This window comes from Malaclemys terrapin, chromosome 23 (genome assembly GCF_027887155.1).
Source record: "Malaclemys terrapin pileata isolate rMalTer1 chromosome 23, rMalTer1.hap1, whole genome shotgun sequence".
NCBI lineage: Eukaryota > Metazoa > Chordata > Testudines > Emydidae > Malaclemys > Malaclemys terrapin.
Genome location: NC_071527.1, coordinates 14,911,996 through 14,932,662, shown reverse-complemented (window position 1 = coordinate 14,932,662; position 20,667 = coordinate 14,911,996). Strand labels below are relative to the sequence as shown.

The following is a 20,667-nucleotide window of genomic DNA, read 5'->3' as shown; positions in this document are numbered from 1 at the left end:
GGTACCAGAAAGACTTGGGGAGGCTGCCCCCCCCCTTAAAGGAGCAGAACGGGGCTAAGGAGGGCATTCATTCTTTATGTGGGTTTCACAGCACAATACACATGCTAACAAATGTAAACAAAGGCTCGGTTTAAGTTTGTTAACATATGCATTGGGCTGTTAAGTTGGCCAGGAGTCCTCACGAGGGGAGGGGTGGGGGGACCGGAAGGTGGTTTTGATTCCTGCTCCAGTCTCTGGACTATGAACATATACTGATGGGAGCATTCTCACCAAGGGACCGAGGACTTTAAGGTAATTTGGAGCCTTCATATTTCCTTGATCCTTTGCAGATGGACTTAGGAGTTGGATACGGTACAGAGACTGTTCTAGCCTCGTTGATCGCTGATTTCTCCCTTGCACTAGGCCAAGATCAGATGGCTGCTGACTTTCTCCCAGGAGTGAAGACATACCCTTAGAGAAAGGCGAGCTGGCAGAAGCCTAGTTTGGACATAAGGGAAACACTGATAGTGTGTTAAGGGAAAGTGGGGTGATCCCTTCCTATCTTTCTTTCATTTAAGAAGTTTTCAATTTGGGTGCTGCTGGATCCCCAGTGACACCCAAAACATCATTTGACAACTGCATCTGGCGGAGGGGACGGGGAGAGTGTGGGGGCCCCGGGCTGGGGGCAGGGTGGGGAGGAGTCACATGGAGGGTCCTGTGGGGAGGTCACGGGCCGCCCCCTTGTGTCCCTCCCATGAGTGCAGTACTGTTAACGGCAAGAAATGATTTCTACTTGCACCACTGGCTCCAATGGAGTGATGCCCGTTTACACCAGCCGGGGATCCGGCTCCAGTGGTGTGACGCCCGTTTACATTAGCTGGGGATCCGGCTCCAGTGGCGTGACGCCCGTTTACATTAGCTGGGGATCCGGCTCCAGTGGTGTGACGCCCGTTTACATTAGCTGGGGATCCGGCTCCAGTGGCGTGACGCCCGTTTACATTAGCTGGGGATCTGGGTGCATTGCTGCCGGTTGCTTGCTGACACTGCATCTCCCTCTTCGCTGACAGCAGAGAGGTGACACTGTGGGGAGGGGGTTGAGGCCTACAGAGAGGAGAGGGCTGGCCCAAGCTGACACAGTGAGTCTAGCACAGGAGTCCTGACCCGCAACAAACCCCGCTGTAACCACTAGACCCCGCTCCCCTCCCAGAGCTGGGGAGAGCGCCCAGGGGTCCTGGCTCCCAGCCCCCTGCTCTAACCACTAGGCCCCACTGCATTCCAAGCCTGTCCTGGGAATGCTGGGGAAGTGGGATCCCGGTTGGGGCAGAATAACTAGCTAGGCCCTTCCATTAGCCCAGCTATTCGGAGGTTGCTGCTGGGGAGGGAGCTGAGGAAGGGGGGTCCTGGGGGGAAGGGGACTTGGAATTGGTTTCTTGGCATGGTAGCCGGCAAGGAGCAACCAAGTCCCGCCCCCATCCGCTGCCTGTCCCTGCCAGCAGGGCATTAGCACTAAGTCCCTTATGTAAATAGAGCCGGGTGGTCAGTCCTGCATCAGCTCCCGTCTCAGCCACCTCTCCCCCGCCCCCCCCCGCCGTCTAATGAGCCCCTCCCCTCCCCGTCAGGCCAGGGCTCTGCATGCTGCATCACCCCTGGAGGCATTGTCCCCCCCACCCCAAAGGGGCCCCAGTGCCAGGGGCTTCTGCAGGGTTCTGTCCTGCTCCTCCCCAGAGGTGGCTGCATTTCCGTGGCTGGGGCAGGATGGATGAGCTTTGGGACCTACTGGGTCTTTCGCTGTTTACAGCGAGCAATGGGACGGGGCCATGTGGGCACAGGTGGGTCACAAAGCACCAGGCCAGGGCCAGGTACCCACCCCCTGCAGCTTGGGGCAGGCTGGCAGCGTCTCAAACACAGCACACGGGGAACATGGCTACAGGGCTCACAAGCCACTTCAAAGGATACGCCTGTAGTCGGAGACACTACGGGAGCCCAGGGCTGGGATAGCAGGGGGCTGCGGGTCGGGATTGAGGGCACTGGCAGAGCTGGGGGGGAGCCCAGGGCTGGGATAGCAGGGGGCTTTGGGTCGGGATTGGGGGCACTGGCAGAGCTGGGGGGGGAGAACCCAGGGCTGGGATAGCAGGGGGCTGCGGGTCGGGATTGAGGGGCACTGGCAGAGCTGGGGGGAGCCCAGGGCTGGGATAGCAGGGGCTGCGGGTCGGGATTGAGGGGCACTGGCAGAGCTGTGGGGGAGCCCAGGGCTGGGATAGCAGGGGCTGCGGGTCAGGATTGAGGGGCACTGGCAGAGCTGGGGGGGAGAGCCCAGGGCTGGGATAGCAGGGGCTGCGGGTCGGGATTGAGGGGCACTGGCAGAGCTGGGGGCAGAGGTCAGTCCCCTCAGGGATGGGCGGTGCCTGGAAATATTGGGGCTGCGTCACCACGGCCTGCTCTGTTCTCGGTCTCACTGCCCAGGGCCGGCTCCAGGCACCAGCGCAGCAAGGAGGTGCCTGGGGCGGCCAATAAAGAGGGGCGGCACGTTCAGCTCTTCGGTGGCAATTCGGCGGCGGGTCCCTCAGTCCCTCTCAGCGGGAAGGACCTGCTGCCGAATTGCCGCCGAAGAATGAAGCGGCGCCATGGAACTGCCACCGAATCGCGGCTTTTTTTTTTTCCTTCCGCGACTTGGGGTGGCTAAAACCCTGGAGGGGCCCTGTCTCTGCCAGAGGTGGAGTGTAGACCTGGCCTGTGCAGGGGGACAGTCCCACCTGGCCACATCCGGTGCCTGTCCCCGCCATGCTGGGGCGCTCAGGGACCCCCCACCTCGCTGTCATGACACAGGGCGGCGTTGGCCCTTCAAAGCCATCAAGGGCGGTAAATAAACCCTGACTTTATTGGGCGGCTGGGAAATCTCCCAGGCTGGCACCTGCTTGGATGGGATTCAAATACCGCAGAGAGCAATAGCGAGCGCTGGAGAAATTCCCCCTCCCACCTGGGCCGGTGCCCCTTAATCCCGACTCACAGCCCCCTGCTAGCCCAGCCCTGGATACACACCCCTCCACCTACCCATGCATCTACCCCCATCCCTTAGACAGCTGGCCACAGATCGATCAAACTCCATGCACCTGCCAGCACCCCCAGAACTATCCCTCTATCTACCCTGCCCTCTTGCCCCATAAGAATGGCCACACTGGGGCAGGCCAAGGGTCCAGCTAGCCCACTGGCCTGTCTCTGGCAGTGACTGGTGCCAGATGCTTCAGAGGGAATGAACGGACCAGGGCAATTAGCGAGTGATCCATCATCCTCCAGTCCCAGCTTCTAGGGACATCCAGAGCATGGGGCTGCCTCCCTGACCCTCTTGGCTAATAGCCATTGGAGGACCTGTCCTCCAGGAACTTGGCTAGGTGTTTTTTTTAACCCCAGTTATACTTTTGGCCTTCACAGCATCCCCTGGCAACCCCCTTGTTTTGGTTTAAAGCTGCTGCCTACTGATTTCATTGGGTGACCCCTGGTCTTGTGTTATGAGGAGAAAATAACACTTCCTTGGTCACTTTCTCTGCACTGTTCCTGACCGTGTAGCCCTCCATCAGATCCCCCCTTGGTTGTCTCTTTTCCAAGCTGAACAATCCCAGGCCTGGTAATCTCTCCTCCTACGGAAGCTGTTCCATCCCCCGATCATTTTTGTTGCCCTTCTCTGTACTTTCCCCAATTCTAATAAATCTTCGTTGAGACGGGGCGACCAGAGCTGCACCCAGTATGCAAGGTGTGGGTGTACCATGGATTTATATAGCCGCATTGTGATAGTTAGTGTTGTTTTGTCTATCCCTTTCCTAATGGTTCCCAACATTAATAATAATGTAACACATGGAGATATACCTATCTCATGGAACTGAAAGTCATTGAGTCCAGCCCCCTGCCTTCACTAGGAGGACCAGGTACTGATTTTTGCCCCAGACCCCTAAGTAGCCCCCTCAAGGATTGAACTCACAACCCTGGGCTCAGCAGACTAGTGCTCAAACCACTGAGCTATCCCTCCCCTATAACATTTTGTTTGCTTTGCTGACAACCGCTGCACACTGAGTGGATGTTTTCAGAGAACTCTCCACAGTGACTCCAAGATCTCTTTCTTGAGTGCTAACAGCTAATTTAGACCCCATCATTGTACATGTATAGTTGGGATTATGCTTTCCAATGTGCATTACTTTGCATGTATCAACACTGAATTTCATCTGCCATTTTGTTGCCCAGTCACCCAGTTTTGTGAGATCCTTTTGTAGCTCTTCACAGTCTGCCTGGGACTTAACTATCTTGAGTAGTTTTGTATCAGCTGCAAACTTAGGGTTACCATCCGTCCGGGTTTCCCCGGACATGTCTGGGTTTTTCAGCTTTAAATGGCCGTCCGGGGGGGGGGGGGGGGGGATTTCTAATCAAGTAGAAATGTCCGGGATTTCCCCCTTCCCCTCCTGCAGAGTGCGGCGCGGCTGATTGGACGCCTGGCCTGATTGAAAGCCGCTCGCAGCCACTAGGGCCTCTAGCAGCCAGAGTCCCTCCCCTTCCCCCACTCCCTCCTCCCCCACAGAGTAGCGTGGCAGTGTTTGAGTCCACGTGGAGCCTGCAGCTCTCCCTCTGCCTGGTGAGCGGGGGGAGCAGGGCAGGCGGCGGGGGGGGGGTGTAGAGGCTGCAGGGGCGGGGGGGCGCAGAGGCTGCAGGGCGAGGGGGAGCAGGGCAGGCAGGGGGCACAGAGGCTGCAGGGGCAGGGCAGGCAGGGGGCGCAGAGGCTGCAGGGGCGGGGGGTGCAGGGGCTGCAGGGCAAGTGGGGAGCAGGGGGCACAGAGGCTGCAGGGGCGGGGGGGTACAGAGGCTGCAGAGCAAGTGGGGAGCAGGGGGCACAGAGGCTGCAGGGGCGGGGTGTGCAGGGGCTGCAGGGCGAGTGGGGAGCAGGGGGCACAGAGGCTGCAGGGGCGGGGGGGTGCAGAGGCTGCAGGGTGAGGAGGAGCAGGGCAGGCAAGGGCATATGGGCTGTGGGGCGAGTGGGGAGCAGGGAAGCACTTAGCAACCCCCAACCAAGATCAGAGCGGGAGGGAGGAGAGGGAATGCGGGGTGCTCAGAGGAGGGGGCAGAGTTGGGGCAGGGACTTTGGGGAAGGGGTTGGAATGGGGGCGGAGAAGGGGTGGGGTTGGGGTGGGGCCAGGGGCAGGGAAGGGGCAGAGTTGGGGCAGGGCCGGGGCCCCGTGGAGTGTCCTCTTTTTTAAATGTTTGAATATGGTAACCCTATGCAAACTGCCACCTCACTGTTTACTCCCTTTTTCCAGATCATTTATGACTATGTTGAACAGCGCTGGTCCCAGTACAGATCCCTGGGGGCCCTGCTATTTACCTCTCTCCGCTTTGAAAACTGCCCAGTTATTCCTATTCTTTATTTCCTATCTTTCAACCAGTTACTGATCCATGAGAGGACCTGCCCTCTTATCCCATGACAGCTTACTTTGCTTAAACGCCTTTGGTGAGGGACCTTGTCAAAGGCTTTCTGAAAGTCCAAGTACACTATATCCACTCGATTCCCCTTGTCCATGTTTGTTGACCCCCACAAGATTCTAATAGATTGGTGAGGCATGATTTCCCTTTACAAGAGCCATGTTGACTCTGTCATGGAAAAAGCCACCCAGGCAGTAATTTGATCAGAGACTCAAGCCTGAGGCCCGTTTATTGAATGCACACCAACGCGTTGGGGGCAGCGGTATCAAAACCACTCCCCCAAGACAAGGCATCGCTCGAGTATCTAAAGCTTAAAACTGCAAACACATCACACACTTGAGTAATAATTGCCCTTATTTGAAATTGCCACGTGTCAAGGGTTAGGGTCTTCTTGGGTCTTTTTGGTATTTTCCAATGTGGTTGCAACCATACCGTTTATGGCTGTAATATGGGTTAGGGTCTCCACTGGTACTTTCCAGTGTTTAGCAACCATACCTTTTATGGGGTACCATTCCACCATGCTTCTCACGGCGTACAATGATCTCAAGGGATAGCTATACAACTGGTATAGGGGAGGGCATGGGCTACAGATATACATGTTCACGCTTATTGGTTACAGTTATAAATGCTTTATGCTTATTGGTTACAATATTATCTTATTCAAGCAGTTATTATATTTCAACAGCCTTTAGGCCACACACATTGCAAATAGTTCCTGCTTCTGGGGCTTTTTACTGCCCCTCCCCGCCCCCCCGTCATGGGACGCAGCCAGTTTGGTTTAGGATTTGGGCCTGACAGCAACAAGCTAGGCCCAGGCCCACAAACCAAGGTTTAGGCAATTGGGGGGGGGGGGGTGCTCCACAACTCTTTCCAAGATATTGTGTTTGTCTATGTGTGATCATTCTGTTCTTTACTACAGTTTCAGCCAATTTGCCTGGTACTGAAGTTGGCCTTACCCGCCTGTACTTGCCAGGATCATCTCTGGGGCCTTTTAAAAATCAGCACCACATTAGCAATCCACCAGTCATCTGGTCCGGAGGCTGATTTATGTGGCAGGTTACATACCACAATTAGTTGTTCTGCAATTTCTTATTTTAGTTTCTTCAGAACTCCTGGCCCTGGTGACTTATTACTGGTTAATTTATGCCAAATTCGCTGCTACTGACACCTCAGTCTTGGACAGTTCCTCAGATTTGTTCCCTTAGAAGAATGGCTCAGGCACGGGAATCTCCCTCACGTCCTCTGCAGTGAAGACGGATTCAAAGAATCCATTTAACTTCTCTGCAACGGCCTTGTTTTCCTGGAGTGCTCCTTTAGCACCGGGCTCATCCAGTGACCCCACTGCTTGTTTGGCTTCCTGCCGCTCATGTACCTAAAACAATGTTTGCTGTTCGTTTTTGTGACTTTTCCTAGTTGCTCTTCAAATACTTTTTCGCCCTAGTTATACTTTTACACTTGACATGCCGGAGTTTCTGTTCCTTTCTATTTCCCACCGTGGGATTTGACTTTGAATTTTTAAAGGATGCCTTTGGCCTCTAACTGCGTCTTTCACGCTGTTGTTTAGCCACCAGGGCAGTGTGGTTTTTTTTTTTTTTTATCCTCACACTGTTTTCTTTTTTCAATTGGGGCTACACATTTCGTTTGAGCCTCCGGGATGGTGTTTTTAAAAGGTTGCCATGCAGCTTGCAGGCGTTTCGCCCTTGGGACCGTTCCGTTGAATGTCCGTTTAACTCAGGTTTGTGGCATTCCCCTTTTTGATGCTGCGGGGGTGGGGGTGGTGGGAATGTTCTTTGGTATTTGTCCTCCGCCCCTACCCCACAAGGATGTTAAATGTCATAACATTCTGGTTGCTGTTACCGAGAAGTTCAGTTCTGATAGCCAGTCCATTAGGGGCTGCCTGGTCCTTTTCTGGCCCTGGAGGGGGGGCGGGGGGATTAGTTGGGGGATCCCCATGTGGTCTCCCCTTTCTGCCCCCAGCTCATCCCAGTCCTTCCCCCATCTTGGAGCCAGTTGCAGGGCTCGGATTTCCTCAGCATCTCTCTCTGGGGCCCTGATTGGGGGGGAGGGGAAGGGAGGGTTGGGCCTTACACAACCCCCCCTTCCCCGCCCCCTGCACCCTGTCGCAATGCATCAAGCCGGGAGGCCCGAGGGGAAATTGCCCCACAGGGGAGAAAGGCTGCCCAGTCCCCTACCCTGGGGGAGGGAGGGAGGAACAGGTTCAACATGGAATCCACTGCCTGATGCCCCCAGGGGGCGCGCTCCACTGGGATCGGCATGCAGGGTGTGGAGAGGAGACCGTCAATAAAACCCGACCCCTCCACAGTGCCCCCCAGCACCTCCTCCCCAGCCAGGCTACCCCTTATCAGGGCTCTCAGGCCCCCTGCATTTCAGTCCTGTCCTGGGCACACACGCAGTTGTATGTTGGCTCCTACAGGGCCCTCAGGTCACATGGGGTGCACAGCCATTACCCCCATTACAGATGATTGGAAACCAAGGCACCAAGAGGGATCTGCCCCACAGCATCACTCAGCAGGGCAGGGGCAGAGCTGGGAATAGAACCCAGGTGTCCTGAGGCCCGGGCACTGGGCAGGGGATCCCTGTATAAACAACTCCCAGACCCACCCCAGAGGTGGCTGCATCCCAGCGTTAGGTGAGGGATCCCTGGGTAACATCTGTTGAGTTGTCGAGTGCCTCAGAATTATGTGAAATTGTCATCTGCCCCCCCCCACCCCCCAGAACTCCTCCCCCTGTGGAAAACCCTCCACCATCCCCCCACTTACGCCCTGAGATGTTTGTGTTGCAGATATGATCCATCTGGGCCCTTAGCCAAGACCCCCCCCCGCTCCCGTCTGATGCCAGGAGCCAAGTCAATTCGGAGGGGGGGAGGGAGGGGGACTCGCCCCTTGCTGAGAGCGTTGGAGCTTGTCCATAAACAGCCTGTCTGGATCTGCAGGGCAGGGGCTCAGCAGGGGGCACTCGCCCCTCGCTGTCGGTGCTGGCCCCCAGTACAACCCTAGGGGGCGCCGTGCTGCAGGGAGCGGGGGGGTTGTGGGACTCAGTGGAAGGGGAAGACATGCTGCAGGGAGCCTGGGGGGGGGCTCTTTGGGAGGGGGCTCTGCTCTGCTCATGGCAGACCCCCCCCCCCAGCACACACACCTGGGGCTGCATGTGTGTCAGGTGCGTTACCCTGGGGCCAGACATCGCCTCAGTTAATTCTCTTCAGCCTCCCAAATGCCTCCCCCCCGCATCCAGTGCTACTGCGCCGCCACGGGGCTGCCGCAGCCCAGAGCAGGCTGCATCACAGGGGAGTGTCCCATGGCCTGCCCGGCTGCCTGGGAGTTATTCATCAGAGCCTAGAGGCTGCTGGGGCCTTCCCCTAGGCGACGTCTGAGCCACAGAGCCAGCAGCTCAGGGCTGCCAAGGACTCTGACCCTGGCCCCAGCCCATGGCATGCACCCAGGTTATGCCACCAGCCACAGCCCCTCCTCCCCTGCAACCTGCCTCCCCCACCACAGCCCCCTGCAACCTCCCCCCCACCACAGCCCCCCCTGCAACTCCCCTCCCCCCACCACAGCCCCCTGCAACCTGCCCCCTCCACAGCCCCCTGCAACTCCCCTCCCCCCACCACAGCCCCCTGCAACCTGCCCCCTCCACAGCCCCCTGCAACTCCCCTCCCCCCACCACAGCCCCCTGCAACCTGCCCCCTCCACAGCCCCCTGCAACTCCCCTCCCCCCACCACAGCCCCCTGCAACCTGCCCCCTCCACAGCCCCCTGCAACTCCCCTCCCCCCACCACAGCCCCCTGCAACCTGCCCCCTCCACAGCCCCCCCTGCAACTCCCCTCACCCCACCACAGCCCCCTGCAACCTGCCCCCTCCACAGCCCCCTGCAACTCCCCTCCCCCCACCACAGCCCCCTGCAACCTGCCCCCTCCACAGCCCCCCTGCAACTCCCCTCACCCCACCACAGCCCCCTGCAACCTGCCCCCCTCCACAGCCCCCCCACCCTACAACCTGCCTCTTGCCACAGACACCCCTCTCCACACACCCCTCCAATCCGGGCACCAAATCAAAGGAAATGTGTCCCGCTGACAGGGTGACTCATTCACACTTTCCAGCCCCCACTCCAGCGGGAATGGGCCGGGCAGCCTGACAGAGAGAACCCCCCCCCTTACACTCCTCAGCTCTGCCAGTGCCCCTCAATCCCGACCCACAGCCCCCTGCTAGCCCAGCCCTACCCCCTCCCACAGCTCTGCCGGTGCCCCTCAGTCCCGACCCGCAGCCCCCTGCTAGCCCAGCCCTGCCCCCCTCCCCCCAGCTCTGCCAGTGCCCCTCAATCCCGACCCGCAGCCCCCTGCTAGCCCAGCCCTACCCCCTCCCACAGCTCTGCCGGTGCCCCTCAGTCCCGACCCGCAGCCCCCTGCTAGCCCAGCTCTGCCGGTGCCCCTCAATCCCGACCCACAGCCCCCTGCTAGCCCAGCCCTACCCCCTCCCACAGCTCTGCCAGTGCCCCTCAATCCCGACCCGCAGCCCCCTGCTAGCCCAGCCCTACCCCCTCCCACAGCTCTGCCAGTGCCCCTCAGTCCCGACCCGCAGCCCCCCGCTATCCCAGCCCTGCCCCCCACCCAGCTCTGCCAGTGCCCCTCAATCCCGACCCGCAGCCCCCTGCTAGCCCAGCTCTGCCCCCTCCCAGCTCTGCCAGTGCCCCTCAATCCCGACCCGCAGCCCCCTGCTAGCCCAGCCCTGCCCCCCCCAGCTCTGCCAGTGCCCCTCAATCCCGACCCGCAGCCCCCTGCTAGCCCAGCCCTGCCCCCCACAGCTCTGCCAGTGCCCCTCACTCCTGGTCTGTCTCTTCTACTCTCTGACCTTCTGTCCCCTGATTCCGCTGGCCTGACTCAAGTTGGCTCAGAGTGAAACCGCACCCCAGGCAGGACAGGTTGGTACGTTTTCCCTTCCCTAAACATTGCTGAGAAGCAGGAGAACCCAGCTCCCATTTGGCTTGGAACTGCCACGTATCTGGCAGCCTCCCCCACCACCACCAGCAAGTCCTGGCCGCAGGCCCCTCCCTGCACCCCCAGCTGCGCGGGATCCAGGCACCCCGGCTTCAGCACCCGGCAGACGGCCACTGCCCGGAATCGTGAGCTGCGCATCCCAGTCCCAGGCCAGGTAAGCCCCATGCCCCCTCCCTCGCTGCCTTGGCCCATGCATGTCTCCCACCCTTGCCCATGTGGCCCTGCCCCTCCCCACGCCATGCACCACTCCTGCCCTGGCCCATGCGCCCCACCACCCTGCCCCACACGCCCCCCAGCCCAGTCCATGCAACCCCCAGCCTTGCCCTATGCTCCCCTCTCCCTCTCCAGCCCGTGCGCCCCCCTCCCCACCATGTCCCCCCCAAAGGGGAGGAGGCTGCGTCATCTGTTCATGCCAATGGACCGTGTGTGAAAGGACCTGGAGGGGAGGCTGGGTCCCGGCGTGGCTGCAGCCCAGGGCAGATGCCCCAACCAGCAGCTCACCCGGCCCCACATGAGCTCACGGCCGCTGGGAATGCGGCTCCGGAGCCAGCAGCCGCAGCTCCATTATCACTGCATTACCATGGCCTGCAGCCATTAGCGCTAATGGGCGCCGTGTGGGGTGGCTGTGCCGGGAAACGCCGCCAGCTGGAGCCTGGGTGCAGCAGGGCCGGGTGCAACGTCGCCCACGTGTGGCAACAGCTGGGCAGATCCAAGAGGCTCCTGCCCCACACTCCACAGCGCCCCCTGCTGGCCGGGGCTGGGTTGGCGCGAGCCCTCCCTGCAGTGTGGGAGGGGTCAGGGTGCTGGGCTGCAGCTCTGGGCCTGGGCTGGGAACTGGGGACACTGGGGTCTCCCCAGGTCCTGATTCCACCCACCTCCATTACCAGCCACCCCCTCTCCCCTGCCTGCTTTGCCCCCAGCCTGGCCCATCCCACCCAGGCTCACCCTGCAATGCCAGGACCCCCCCCCCCCACACACACACACAGAGACCTGGCTGTGCTCAGACCCCATGGGATTCGATTCCTGGGTGCTCAGTGGTTTTCCACAGACCTGCTGTGGGGGGGAATCTGTTACCTCCCCCCACCTCCCCCATGACCCCCTCCTTACCCCTGCCCTCCCCTCCCTGCCCCGTAGTCCCCTGCCTCCCTCCCTCCCCTGTAACTTCTCCTTCTCCACCTCCTGCTCAGGGCCCCTCCCCCAGCTGACCCTGGCACCCTCCCCCTTCCCATCACCCAACACCAAGGACAGGCGGGAGGCAGGATACCGGGTTAGATGGGCCCATTCCTGGGTCGTTATGTACCCAGCACTCCGGCGGCTGGGCGCTGGTCCCTAGCTTTACGGCGCCATGGCCCCCTGCAGCCATGTGAAGCTGATAACCCGCAAGCGTCTGCGGTTTCCCGGCGACCAGGCATCCCCCTGCCCCGCCTGCCAGGTGCTGGGCTCAGCATTGCTCTCCAGGGTCTGCCCACTGGTTAGTGTAGATGGAACCCACTCCTGACGGCTCTCCATCCCAGAATGCACTGCTCCCCCTTCCAGTGCTTCTCTGCCTCTGATGCATGACGGGAGAGTAGCCTGGATATTCCCACAATGCACATGGCCAAATGTAAGTCGGGGCGGCGGCATAAGGACGGTGTGAGCACCAGGCCTGCCCAGAGCTGGCCCTAACCTCAGCACCTGCTCAGCACAGGGGCATCGGGGACGGACATGGACGCCTGCCCTGCCATGGACCGGGCCCCGCTGGGGCAGGACTCACATGGCTGCCAGCATGGCACTGGCCCCCCCGCTCCAAGTCCCACCTGCGGCCATGCCAGGCACCAGGGGATGGGAGACCCTGCTGGGGCTGGTCAGCAGAGCGACTGGCTGCTGTTCATGGCCCTGCACAATGGGTCAGCCTGGAAACAGAACGCTAGCCCCATTCACAGCTAGCCGGCCCGCTCTGTCCCTGACCCCAGCCAGCCCGCTCTGTCCCCATCCCTGTCCCCAGCCAGACCCATCTGTCCCCGTCCCCATCCCCAGCCACCCCAGTCTGTCCCATCCTCGTCCCCAGCCAAACCCATCTATCCCCGTCCCCAGATAACCCCGTCTATTCCCATCCCCAGCCAATCCCATCTAACCCCGTCCCCAGATAACCCCGTCTATTCCCATCCCCAGCCAATCCCATCTAACCCCGTCCCCAGCCAGCCCCGTCGGTCCTGCTCCCTACCACCCCCATCTAACCCTGTCCCCAGCTAGCCCGGTCTGTCCCCATCCCTGTCCCCAGCCAGACCCATCTGTCCTTGTCCCCAGCCGGCCCCATCTACCCTCATCCCTATCCCCAGCCAGCCCCGTCTATCCCTGTCCCCATCCCCAGCCAGCCCCGTCCGTCCCTGTCCCCAGCCAGCCCCGTCCGTCCCTGTCCCCAGCCAGCCCCGTCCGTCCCCGTCCCCAGCCAGCCCCGTCCGTCCCCATCCCCAGCCAGCCCCGTCCGTCCCTATCCCCAGCCAGCCCCGTCCGTCCCTATCCCCAGCCAGCCCCATCTGTCCCTGTCCCCAGTCAGCCCCGTCTGTCCCCGGCCCCAGCCCCAGCCAGCCTGGTCTATCCCCATCCCCAGCCAAACCCATCTATCCCCGTCCCCAGATAACCCCGTCTATTCCCATCCCCAGCCAATCCCATCTAACCCCGTCCCCAGCCAGCCCCGTCGGTCCTGCTCCCTACCACCCCCATCTAACCCTGTCCCCAGCTAGCCCGGTCTGTCCCCATCCCTGTCCCCAGCCAGCCCCGTCTGTCCCCGTCCCCAGCTAGCCCCATCTCTAGCCAGCCCCGTCCCCAGCCAGCCCCATCTAACCCCATCCCTTGCCAGCCCCGTCTAGCCCCTTACCCCACCCCCCAGCTATTCCTTGATCTGTCACCTTAGACCTTCGTCTGTCTCTCTCCTGTGCTTTGCTAAAATATTCTCAAGAGCTGGTAGTGGTGGGGCTGGGCGTAGGGCCGGAGATACGCCGGGGCGGTGGGGCTGGGCGTAGGGCCGGAGATACGCCGGGGCGGTGGGGCTGGGCGTAGGGCCGGAGATACGCCGGGGCGGTGGGGCTGGGCGTAGGGCCGGAGATACGCCGGGGCGGTGGGGCTGGGCGTAGGGCCGCAGATATGCCGGGGCGGTGGGGCTGGGCGTAGGGCCGCAGATATGCCGGGGTGGTGGGGCTGGGCTGGGCCTGTTGACAGTCACCATGTTGCTCTCGGGGCCGGTTTCCTCACCAGGCCAGTGCAGTGGCACCGCGGGCAGCGGGGAGCTCTCCGGGTCAGTGCCTGGGGGTGCCTGGATCCCTGGGCCAGCACGCTAGGGGAGCCACTGGACTCTTCCCAGGCAGCGACGAGAGCTTGGGGCCGTGGCAGCCCCCAGTGGTTTCAGTTCCCCAGCTCTGAGGCACCAGGACCTGTCAGCCCCCAGGGACCTGTCCCGGCTGGAGCCGCTCAGATCTCACTGGGCTGGGGGTAAACAGTAACTGGCAGGGACTGACGCCACCCACAGAGTCTCCTTTCCTCCCTGGCCTAGAGGTCATTCAGTTGAAAGGTCTCAGGGCTCTTTAAAGAGGGGCTGGGAGCCAGGACTTCTGGGTTTTATCCCCAGCCCCAGGAGAGGAGTGGGGGCTACTGGTTAGAGCAGGGGGGCTGGGACTCAGGACTCCTGGGTTCTATCCCCAGCTCTGGGAGAGGAATGCAGGCCAGGCCGTTGGGTGACTTTCCCCTGGAGCACAGCATCCCTGCAGTGTTTTGTAACCCCCCCCTGGGGTAATGACACAGCAGGGGCTGCTGGGCCACCCTGCAGGCCCCAGGCATTGTCCTTGGCATCTAATGGCGCAATGCCCCACAGAGAACAGGCCTTCAACTCGTGTGGCTCCAGAGTGCCCGAGCTCCGAGCAGCCCTGACACCCAGGGGGTGGGTGAGGCCGGAGGCTCCAGCCAGAGCAGAGCAATGGTCCATCTCAGCCTGGATTGAAGGACAGCGTTGCCTAGGGGATAGAGCACTGGGCCTCGGGACACCTGGGTTCTGTTCCCGACTGCCCTTTCCCCGCGCTGAATCTCAGTGTGCCCACCTAGCCCCCCAGGGCAGGAATGTGTCGCCTCCCTGCGTCTGTGGGCCAGTGAGTTCGGTTCCATCAGCCCCAGTGGGTGGCATGCTGCATACCGTGTGCCTGCTATGACCCTCCATGGACTGGGGCAGGATGGGCACCAGACAGGCTCCAGTGGCATGGGGCAGGCTGGCACAGGACACACTCTGCAGGCAGGAGCAGGGTGCCATAGGGGACATGGCCTGGGCAGGGTGGCACAGGGGGGTGGGTGCGCCCCCTGGCGGCGGCCCGGCGCTCACCCGCCCGCGGACGGAGGGGGCCGGCCGCAGGGGGGCGCTCCGGAGCTCAGCGCTCCGGTCCCAGCGCACGGCCGGCCGGGGAGGCAGAGCGCAGCGCGGCGCGCAGCGGCGGGACCCCGGGGCTGGGACTCGCCCCACTGGGGAAGGCGGCTGCCGAGGCGCGGGGCGGGGCGGGGGCGTCTCCGAGCGGGTCCCGAGCCCAGCGGCCCCCGACGGGGCGTCGATCCCTCGGCCGGAGCGGCTCCGTCTCTGCCCCGCTCGCAGCCGGGACGGGGCGCGGGGGGCCCGAACGCGCGGTCCCTTCGGAGGGAGCGATCCGGTCGCTTGGGAGTGGGGCGCGGGGGGAGCCCCTGAGCACGGTAAGGGCACGCGGGCCCCACGGGGCCTTCTCGGGGCGGGGCGCCCCGGGGGTCCGGGCTGCTGGCCCCAGAATGGGGGGGGGGGGGCGGATGGGGGGCTGAATGAAACAGACCCGCCCCCGCCCCCGTCCCGACCAGGACCGGTGCTGAGCGCCGATCTGCTCTTTGCACGGGGGAGGGGGGGTCTGGGTGCCAGGACCCCTGGGTTCATTCCCCTGCTTTGGGGGGGGGGTCTAGAGGGAGGGAAGGGGGGTTTCTGGGAGTCTGGGTTCTCCTCTCTCTGCTCCCTCAAGAGTCACCCCCGGGCTCTGTCCAGCCCAGCGTCCCAGTGCCAGGGGGTGTCTCCTGTGGGGTCACACGGGGCTCCCCGGGGGTTCGTTCCCGGGCCCAGGGGAGGGCAGGTGGCAGGAGGGGCCAGTCCTCCTCCTTGGTGCCAGTCCGCGGGGGCACCCTGGGCTCCAGCAGCGCTGCCCTGGCTGACCAGGGGCCAGTCGCCCTGACTGCCCTGGGTTCAAATGTCCTGAAAGTTGGGGGACCCCCCCACAGAGCCAGGAAACGTGCCCCGATTCCCCCATTGCCTCCCCCCAGCTCCAAACTGCTGCCCCCACCCCAGCAGGCCGGGGGGGGGGGGGGTAAGTGAGAGCCCACGCCTCCCTCAGTGGGGGTGGGGGGACTGTGTGGCTCAGCCCCCAGCGCGTGGGGGCAGTGCCAGGGTCTAGTGGCAGTGGCTCTCCCCTGATGTCCATCTCTCTCCTCTCCCACAGATGTCCATGGCTGATGCCAGCTGCAGACGCTGCTGAGAAGATGTTCACCTGCCACCCGCCCAACGTCTCCCTGCTGGGAAGGCCCGGCAGCCCCGGGGCCCCCCTCCCCATGCCTGTTGGCAGCTTGCCACTGGGGAACTCCTCGGTGGGCCAAAGGGGGTCCTCGCCGGCCATGCCCATCTTCTCCATGATGCTGGGCGCTGTCTCCAATGTGGTGGCCCTGGCCATCCTGGCGCAATCCTACGCCCGCTTCCGGCGCCGCTCCAAGGCCACCTTCCTGCTCTTTGCCAGCAGCCTGGTCATCACGGACTTCGCCGGGCACGTCATCCCGGGCGCCTTCGTGCTGCAGCTCTACGCCACCCGGCAGAAATGGGACACCATGGACAGCACCGGCGCCATGTGCCAGTTCTTCGGCGCCTGCATGGTCTTCTTCGGCCTGTGCCCACTCTTCCTGGGCTGCGTCATGGCGGTGGAGCGCTGCGTTGGGGTGACACGCCCGCTGCTCCACAGCTCGCTGGTCACCTCTGTCCGGACCAAACTCACCCTGCTGGGGCTCTGGGCCTCCGCCCTGGGCATTGCCCTGTTGCCCATCTTCAGCTTCGGCACCTACACCATCCAGTACCCGGGCACCTGGTGCTTCATCAAGGTGCAGCCGGTGGAGGACTGGTGCGAGGTGACCTTCGCCTTGCTCTTCTCCCTGCTGGGCCTGGCCTCCCTGCTGGTCGCCCTGGTCTGCAACACCCTGAGCGGACTCAGCCTGGTGCGGGCGCGGCTGCGGGCCGAGCGCAAATGCGGGCAGCGGCGCGCCAAGGCCCACGACATCGAGATGGTGGTGCAGCTGGTGGGCATCATGGTCGTCTCCTGCATCTGCTGGAGCCCTATTTTGGTGAGTGAGGGGGTAGGGTGGGGGTCCCCCCCAAGGCCACGGGATATAGTGGGAGGGGGTGAGGGGATCCCCCTAGTGCCACAGATGCAGGGGGAGGGTCACCCCAGGAGTGCAGGGTTGAAGGGATTTCCCTGGGGGTCAGGGTCCAGGGGGGGTTCCCCATGGGTGTAGGGTGCAGGGTGGGCTCCTTGGGGTCAGGGTGAAGGGGGGGTTCCCGTGAGTGCAGGGTTGGGGGTTCTCTCTGTGGGGACAGGGTGCAGTATGGGGATGTTCTCCATGGGTGCAGGGCTTGGGGGTTCCCTGGGGGGGGTCAGGGTGCAGGGAGGGCTCAAAATGGATGTAGGGTTGGGGGTTCTCTCTGCAGGGACAAGGTGCAGTGAGGGGGTTCCCTAGGTATCAGGGTGGGGGGGTTCCCTGCAGGGACTAGGTACACTAGTGGGTTCCCCATGGGTGCCGGGTTTTGGGGTTCCCTGGGGGGCAGGGGTTCTCCACAGGTGCAGGGTTTGGGGGTTCCCTGGGAGGAAAGGGGGGTTCCCCATGGGTGCAAGGTTGGGATGTTCCTGGGGGGAGCAGGGGGGTTCCCTGTGGGTGCAGAGTTTGGAGGTTCCTGGGGGAGGACTGGGGGGTTCCCCATGGGTGCAGGGTTTGGGGGGTTCTCTGTGGGTGCAGGATTTGGGGGTGTTGGGGGGTTCCTCATGGGTTCAGGATTTGGGAGGGTCTCTGGGGAGGACAGGGGGTTCCCCATGGTTGCCGGGTTTACCCCATTTCAGCCCCTCCCTCGGTGGGGGCTGCCCTGGAAAAGGCTGGTGCTGGCCGGGTAGTGGTGGGGAGCCCAGGCGTTACAGGAGCTCCAGTCGGCACCATCCTGATCCCCCCGGGGGAGGATCGCCCCCTGCAGCCCAGCCCCTGGGCCCTGCCCTCGGGGGAGGTTGGAGGCAGGGGCACGTGTATCTGCGCAGCTGATTCAGACTGCGGGAGGGGGGAGGGGGCGGGCCTAGGCTGATGCAGCAGCGCCCTCGTGTGGCTGCTGGCGGGTAACTGCGCAGTCATGCTTGGCTCCAGCTGTGTGCGCTGCAGGGTCCCCCCAAACTGGCTGGGGTGGGTAGATCAGATTGGGGGGAGGGGGATCGGGCTGTTGGGGGCTCAGGTTGGGAGGGGGTTTGTTGGGGGGGTTCAGGCTGAGGGGAGGGGGATGGGGTTGGTGGGGGGTTCAGGTTGGGAGGGGGTTTGTTGGGGGGGTTCAGGTTGGGAGAGGGGGATCGGGCTGTTGGGGGCTCAGGTTGGGAGGGGGTTTGTTGGGGGGGTTCAGGCTGAGGGGAAGGGGATGAGGCTGTTGGGGGGCTCAGATTGAGGGGTCAGTCCCAGAGATTTAGGGTCAGGGAAGGGGTGAGGGGCTGGAGTCAAGCCCCCCCCAAGCTCCTGGTGACTCCCTCTCACCACCATGCCCCTCCCTCCCCTGCAGATCTTCGTGGTGCTGGCGGTGGGCGACAAGGCCGGCTCCCTGCACTACCAGCACTTGCTGTTCCTGGGCGTGCGCCTGGCCTCCTGGAACCAGATCCTGGACCCCTGGGTGTACATCCTGCTGCGCCGGGCCGTGCTGCGCAAGCTGTATGGGGTGCTGTGCCGCCAGCCCCCGGGCAAGGGCAGCCGCTTCGAGCGCTGGGAGGTCAGCTCCTTCCAGAGCTCCGAGCGCAGCATGGTCGGCCGCTCGTAGGGGCCCGGCCGGACGAGACGGGGCGGCTGCCCCCGGCCCTCATGCCCCTGGCAGGGCCTGGGCACCAGCGCCTGCTGGAGACGCGCTTGGGGGGACGCTGGATGCCACCAGGTCGGATGATGGTGCCGCACCCGCCTGGGGAGCCTCCCCGCTGCAGATGTTGCAGGAGCTGAGCCAGACGCCAATGGAAATCGGAGGGGGGTGGGGAGGCTGTAGGTGTCTTAGTCTTGCTTCCCTGCCTACAGCAATGGTGCTGCCCGGGCCCACCCAGATCCTGGCTCGGAGCAGGAGGCACCTTGGAAATGCGGTGTTTGGGCATGGCGGGGGCACAATACCATGCTGAAATGCAGGAGTGGTGGTGCAGGGTGGCTTGTGCTAAGAGGGCCTGGCCTGCGAGGTAGCAGGGCCTAGTGGTTACGCTGTCAGCCTGCGCATCAGGACACCGGGGTTCTGAGCAAACCGTGGCTTTAGGGGAGCTCAGGGGAAGCAGCATATTGAACCAGGCCTAACATTTGGGGAAACTGAGGCACAATGAAAGGCAGTGATGTCACCAGTCTAGCAGGGCCCACCTGCTCCCCTGGCCAAATCCATTCTTCCTCCCTCAGCCCCCTGGAGGGGATTCGCCTTCACTTCCTGGCCTGGCGTGGGCAGTGCTGGGATGCGGCTGTCAGAAAACTGCCCTGTCCCGCCCCAGAGGTGACTGCATCCCAGTGCTGGGCAAGGGTTTCCTGTATGAAGAGCCCCCGCACCCTCCACCCAGAGGTGGCTGCGTCTCCATGCGGCTGTGTATCGTGCTCTCAACCCAGGGGCCAGGTTGGACGTGGGGGTGGAGGTAAAGGTACTTGGGAGGAGCTCTGCTCCCTTCCCCAGGTGCCATTCCCAGGATGGCTGGGGAGATGCCCCCCACCCCACCCCCATTCTTCCACCAGCCCCCCAGCTCCACTCCCCTAGGCCTTGCCTGGTGCCAGCCAACATCTGCAGAGCTCCAGGACATGGGGGGCGGGGGAGGGCTGGAGGGGATCAGGAGTGAGCCCCCGATGGACACAGGGAAAGCCGGGGTGGGGGGGATGCTGGCCCCCAGCTGGGTGTTCATTTCCCAGCATGCCATGGGGCCGCCTGCAGGGCAGCGCTAGGGGTTCTGTACAATAAAGAGCTTTTACCAATGGCTCGGGTGCCTGGGGTTTGGTTTGTCTGCGAGTCCCTGTCTCCCCTCTTCACAGCTGGCAGCCTGAATCCCCCCCGCCCCCACCCTAGGGGAGAGGGGAGCCCCAACTCCACTGCCACCCCACAGAGCTCGTGGGAACTGGGCTGAGGCCCAGCAAACTCAGCCCACGCTGCAGCCTCCAACCAGCTCAGCAGATGGCTCTAATGCTTGGCCACTACCCCTGAGCTGCCGCCCCCAGCGAGCCAGTCCCCTGCCCTGGGGCTGGATCAGAGCCAGTGCCCCCGGAGGGGAAAGGCCCCATGTCCCACCCCTCTGAGCCAGCCAGTCCCCTGCCCTGGGGCTGGATCAGAGCCGGCGCCCCTGGAGGGGAAAGGCCCCATGTCCCACCCCTCTGAGCCAGCCAGTCCCCTGCCCTGGGGCTGGATCAGAGCCGGTGCCCCCGGAGGGGAAAGGCCCCATGTCCCACCCCTCTGAGCCAGCCAGTCCCCTGCCCTGGGGCTGGATCAGAGCCGGCGCCCCTGGAGGGGAAAGGCCCCATGTCCCACCCCTCTGAGCCAGCCAGTCCCCTGCCCTGGGGCTGGATCAGAGCTGGCGCCCCCTGGAGGGGAAAGGTCCCATGTCCCACCCCACTGAGCCAGCCAGTCCCCTGCCCTGGGGCTGGATCAGAGCCAGTGCCCCCGGAGGGGAAAGGCCCCATGTCCCACCCCTCTGAGCCAGCCAGTCCCCTGCCCTGGGGCTGGATCAGAGCCGGCGCCCCTGGAGGGGAAAGGCCCCATGTCCCACCCCTCTGAGCCAGCCAGTCCCCTGCCCTGGGGCTGGATCAGAGCTGGCGCCCCCTGGAGGGGAAAGGTCCCATGTCCCACCCCACTGAGCCAGCCAGTCCCCTGCCCTGGGGCTGGATCAGAGCCAGTGCCCCCGGAGGGGAAAGGCCCCATGTCCCACCCCTCTGAGCCAGCCAGTCCCCTGCCCTGGGGCTGGATCAGA

The 20,667-nt window shown here is 63.0% G+C and overlaps 1 protein-coding gene across 3 annotated transcripts; it reads left to right on the top strand.

The window, feature by feature from the left end:
• Window positions 1–264: 264 nt before the first annotated feature.
• Window positions 265–19,684, top strand: PTGER1 (prostaglandin E receptor 1). Of its 3 annotated transcripts, none has more exons than XM_054012488.1 (3): window positions 265–291; window positions 15,919–16,804; window positions 18,267–19,684. In XM_054012488.1, the coding sequence occupies exons 2-3, from the start codon at window positions 15,932–15,934 to the stop codon at window positions 18,516–18,518; spliced, it is 1,125 nt and encodes a 374-aa protein (XP_053868463.1). In that variant the 5' UTR covers window positions 265–291; window positions 15,919–15,931; the 3' UTR covers window positions 18,519–19,684. The 3 variants fall into 3 exon arrangements, with proteins under 3 accessions (XP_053868463.1, XP_053868462.1, XP_053868461.1); XM_054012487.1 differs by lacking the exon at window positions 265–291 and adding an exon at window positions 10,180–10,604; XM_054012486.1 differs by lacking the exon at window positions 265–291 and adding an exon at window positions 14,878–15,154.
• Window positions 19,685–20,667: the final 983 nt, after the last annotated feature.